The sequence below is a fragment of the Bidens hawaiensis genome, unplaced genomic scaffold (assembly GCF_021521415.1).
Source record: "Bidens hawaiensis isolate Kalapana, Puna unplaced genomic scaffold, B.hawaiensis_p1.1 tig00069552_1, whole genome shotgun sequence".
Classification (NCBI taxonomy): Eukaryota; Viridiplantae; Streptophyta; class Magnoliopsida; order Asterales; family Asteraceae; genus Bidens; species Bidens hawaiensis.
In genome coordinates, this window is record NW_027502263.1 from 49,207 (window position 1) to 54,230 (window position 5,024).

Consider the following 5,024-nt stretch of genomic DNA (forward strand, 5'->3'; position numbering starts at 1 on the left):
CTTTTATTTATTTTTTTTAACTTTTTTTCCACGTCATTAACGTTACTTTCCATCTATTTGCTTATGTGTTGTCCTGACTCGTTTGGTTAAGTTATTTTCTTTTTTACACTGACTTCTTATAATTTTTGGCCTATTCAGATTTTACTGACTTATATTTAATTTGTACCCGACAAACAAAAATTTCCAAGTATTATATGCATTTATTTATTAGTACCTTATATTTCAAGTATTAAAATTAGCAAGTTGAAATATTATCCATAATTTCATTTCTGTATTTTTCTAATGACGATGTATATGTAGTACAATATCGTGTTTTAATCCAACTAAGGCAACACAAAAGTTCAAACTTTTGTTTGTTAGCGATCTAAGCAACGGAAAATAACCCATAATTAAGAAAAAAAATCATGGCTCCGACATGGTTGCAAGAATGAAAGTAGATACATTAATTACATGAAGCGATCCTTTCAGTCACCTAGATTTTAAGAGCCTTTTGATAATTAAAGGCACGATAAACGACTACGTAAATGTGATAAACCTGATGACTAGAAGTTGTGGGGACGTTTTAAGATGTCATATGCATCATGTGGAGTGAAATTATTGAGAGACTCTAATGGAAATATATTGCTACTTTCGAAAATTAAAGTTCAATCCTTTTGGCTCCTTCGTATGATTTGTTTTCCGTCGTTGAGTTAAAACTGTCGCGTGTGCTGTGTGCAAGTTATAACATTTTTGAAACTTTTGAGAAATGCAATGTTTATGATAAGCTGTTGAAAATCGCTTGTGTGTCATTGTTTGATTTCATGTATCTTAAAAATCCTTATGCATGGTGATTGGTGAACGTACGTTGGATCGTATAGAATCCTATATTTGTAGACATGAGATAGGAATACCGAGTCAACGACATCTGGATGCATGTTACGCATACATGTCACTGCAATGTCAATGACATGACACCTCCGTAACCATGTGATTAGTTCACCACATCTCCACTTTGTTATGTGATTATATACTCGCGGGTGAGACTTTGCATTTTGTTTCATGTTGGGACGGGGTGTTACACGCTATATATATATAGGGAGAAGATCATGAGAGAACTTCATTTTATGGAGAGAACTAGAGAACTAATAATAAAGTATTTTTAATTTAATTAAAAAAATATTTTTAAAATTTTTTTTCTTTCATCCTTCTTATATGTTGTTATTCTTCACAACAAAAAAATATAAAAAAAAATAAAAAAAAATTAACGAGTAATGCATATATGCAATACACCGACTTTTTTTATAATGCATATGTGCAATAGTGTGCATTTTGATATTTGAAATAGTGTTGAATAACATATATATAGTTGTTTGTATTGTTTATTTGCAATAGTGTTATATTATATACAAAAATTTAAAAAAATCGATATAGTGCATATGTGCATTAGTGTTGTATTACATATATGCGATAATGTATTTTGCATACAATTATTAGTGTCGTATTTGCATATATTCAATAGTGTGTATTGGATAATGCAATTGTGTCGTATTATATGCAATAAAATTTTATTGTATGTATACAATAGGCATTAGTGCACATATGCACTACAGTACTACACCGACAAGTGTTTTTTTTTTGTTTTAGTATCAATATCATCATATTAGAAGGAGGAAAGAAAAAAAATCACAAAATAATTTTTTTAAAATAGTTAAAAATAATTGTTTACTAGTTCTCTAGTTCTCTCTTTAAGAAGAGTTCTCTCTAGATCCCACCCCTATATATATATATATATATTATATAGAGTCTCATATGGTAATTTACATGCATATTGTCATTAATGTCATGTAACATTTAACGTGTTTGTTGGATTAGTTTAGCTTTTGTAAGCTGAAGATTTATTTTATATCTAGCTGGACTTAGATGTTTTCTTGGTAAACTGTTACATGTTGGGACGGGGTGTTACACATTATGCAGAGTCTCATTGTATGGTTTTACGCGTTGTGTTGTCATTTCAGGTACGTAACACTTAAAAGTGTTTTTTTAAAGTTCTTGCTTTGCTTTTCCTCAGTTGTCCTAGTCATGCAATCGTACGTTGTTTGTTTGGAAGTCATGAGCTTTTCCAAAGGACAACCGTAGTTAGCTTCAATGCGACATTAAGATGCTATGGTCGGCATAAATTAATGTGAGTAGTGACGGATCTAGAAGAAAATTCAGGAGTTTCCAAAAAAGTTTTGAACCTAGGAGTATCATAAAAATTGGCCAGGGAATACATATATGACATGTAGAAGAACAAAAATTACACTAATTTTGCACTTCATATGAAAGTTAAGAGCTAGGGGGTATACCGAGTACCACATGGATACCCTCTAGATCCGTCACGTGAGAAAATATAAAAGTGTTTGTATATATATAGTCATGCCCCCTCTCATTAAACCTCATCTCTCTCCTAGAATTATGGCTAGTCATTGTGGCATGCCCCTAATCTCCTCACTTTGATCGCCACCACCGATAATTAATATGGTTTTCAATTCGGCTCGTCGTCCTAACTACATCCCTAACCGCATCTCTGACCCTAAATACATTCGCATTCTCGATACAACTCTTCGTGACGGGGAACAATCATCTGGGGTTGCATTAACACCAAAAGAAAAACTTGATATCGCTCGTCAACTTGCCAAATTGGGTGTAGATGTCATTGAAGCAGGGTTCCCCGTAGCATCTAAATCCGAGGCAGAAGCGGTTAAGTTGATAGCACAAGAAGTCGGAAATACGAGCATTGCCGACAACAACTTTGGTGATCATGTGCCTGTGATTTGCTGTGTAGCAAGGTGCACCAAGAAGGACATAGACATTGCATGGGGGGCTGTGAAATATGCGAAGTATCCAAGAATAATGATGTTTATAGCAACAAGTGAGATTCATATGAAGTATAAGCTAAATATGACCAATGTTGAAGTGCTTGAAAAGGCTAAAGGTATGGTGCAATATGCCAAGAGTTTAGGGTGTCATGACATTCAGTTTTGCATTGAAGATGCTACAAGGTACGTACATTATTATATTAACTTTACTTATTTTTATTTTCATTTACTATAGCAATTCGTGAGCCAGTTATCAATAATAATTCGTACCGACAGTTTAATCAGTCACTCTTAACTTTCACTTTCGTTGGATAATATAACTCACGTAATAATCATAGATTTACACTTGATTTCAACACAATTTTGCTCATAAAAATGATTATGAACGAATCTAAGTGGGTTAGCCTGGCCTTGACAACGAAAGTGAAAGTTTAGAGTGTCATTGGTTAACTTATGCACGAGATTCATGAGATTCTTGGCTAAACTCTTATTGGCAGATCGGAAAGAGAATTTTTGTATGAGGTCCTTGGCGAGGTTATTAATGCAGGTGCAACGACTGTTGCCATTGGGGATACTGTCGGCTACAACTTGCCCAACGAGTTTGGGCAACTCAATGAGGACATAAGAGCCAATACCCCTAGGATTGAGGATGTTATCATTTCTACCCACTGCCATAATGATCTTGGACTTGCCACTGCGAATACTTTACTCGTAATATTTTGCATGCATGCATATGTTTTTATTAATTTAATTTCTAGCCATCTTTGTGTTCTAGTAAGTAGTAACTTATGTGCCTAGCTTCTAACAATTCCAGGGGGCTTCTTCTGGTGCAAGGCAACTAGAAGTAACAATCAACGGAATCGGAGAGAGAGCTGGTAATGCTTCATTGGAAGAGGTAGGTCGATCGAGCAGTGAATGTTCTTGTTCTTCAAAGATAATGTAACCAGATCCATGCATGCGAACTTTAAAACTATTAGATATGATTCAATTAATTAGGTCTCAATATAATTATCCTCATTGTGATTAATTAAATAGTTAATAAATAATAAGCAATATTAGACCTTACATTATTTTATAAAAACTATACTAACCTTGTTAAGTGTATATGTATAGGTAGTGATGGCTGTAAAATGTAAGAGAGAGTTATTGGATCATCTCTACACGGGAATAAATACAAAGCACATCATCATGGCTAGCAAAATGGTATGTGTGGTGGCCGATTTATAAGAAAAATTCAGGGGTACCCCAAAAGGATTTTTGGACCTCGAGGTATCATAACATTTGCTCAGGGTATCCCGGATACATAAAATAAAGAAGAAAAAAATTTGCACTAATTTTACACTATCCGGACACCCCCCTAGATCCGCCCCAGTGTGTATATATTGTATAGCTGTGTATGTGTCAACATGATTAATTAGCTATATTTTTGTGCCTTTGTTTATTATAATTACTTAGGTGGAAGAGTACACTGGGATGCAGGTGCAACCGCATAAGGCCATTGTTGGTGCTAATGCTTTTGCTCATCAAAGTGGGATCCATCAGGTCTTTCTTCGGTCACTCACAAATTCAAATAAGCTTCAATTATTTGTATAATTAATCACCCATGCATCATGCTTTTTGGTGTATATAGGATGGTGTCTTAAAGAACAAAAGCACCTATGAATTCATTTCTCCTGAAGATATTGGACTTCACCGATCTAACGAGTTCGGACTTACACTCGGAAAACTTAGGTTATAATTTACCTGATCTCTGATCTATTAATGTATTTGTTCTATGACCCAACTTCTTAATGCTAGGTAGCACTTGCCTTTTATTTTATTTACTTATAATTTCAAATATATATATTGTTATTTTGCATGCAGTGGAAGCCATGCTTTAAAAATGAAACTCTTTTAAGGTAATATGCGTTGCTCGACTCATTTTGATCCATCAGGTAACCAGGGCCGGCTTAGATCCCATTCTGGGCTCGGCGACCGTTTAAGGCACGGTTTCGGTGTAGGGAACAAAATTTTTATTTTTTAATATATATATATATATCTATAGATTAAGACAGAATTACAAATTTTGTCCTTTAAAATAAGACGAATTACGGTTCGTGTCCTTTTCTAAGTTTCCTTGCAGGCGGTGTACTTTAAACTTTTTTTTCCTACAAGTTTTGTCCTTTACGCTAACTGGGTTAGAAAAAG

At 34.3% G+C, this 5,024-nt stretch overlaps 1 protein-coding gene across 1 annotated transcript; it reads left to right on the forward strand.

Annotated features, from left to right (window-relative positions):
* The first annotated feature begins 2,496 nt into the window (after positions 1 to 2,496).
* LOC143605457 (2-isopropylmalate synthase A-like) lies at positions 2,497 to 4,734 on the forward strand. Its single transcript, XM_077081556.1, has 7 exons — positions 2,497 to 3,020; positions 3,335 to 3,548; positions 3,652 to 3,732; positions 3,951 to 4,040; positions 4,293 to 4,379; positions 4,468 to 4,568; positions 4,701 to 4,734. The coding sequence occupies exons 1-7, from the start codon at positions 2,497 to 2,499 to the stop codon at positions 4,732 to 4,734; spliced, it is 1,131 nt and encodes a 376-aa protein (XP_076937671.1).
* Positions 4,735 to 5,024: the final 290 nt, after the last annotated feature.

Bases quoted from the DNA above. Each gene is read 5' to 3' on its own strand.
- LOC143605457 (XM_077081556.1), top strand. From the start codon at position 2,497: ATGGTTTTCAATTCGGCTCGTCGTCCTAACTACATCCCTAACCGCATC. The intron at 3,549-3,651 runs GTAATATTTTGC...TAACAATTCCAG, and splicing joins CCACTGCGAATACTTTACTC to GGGGCTTCTTCTGGTGCAAG. The intron at 4,569-4,700 runs GTTATAATTTAC...TTTTGCATGCAG, and splicing joins CTTACACTCGGAAAACTTAG to TGGAAGCCATGCTTTAAAAA.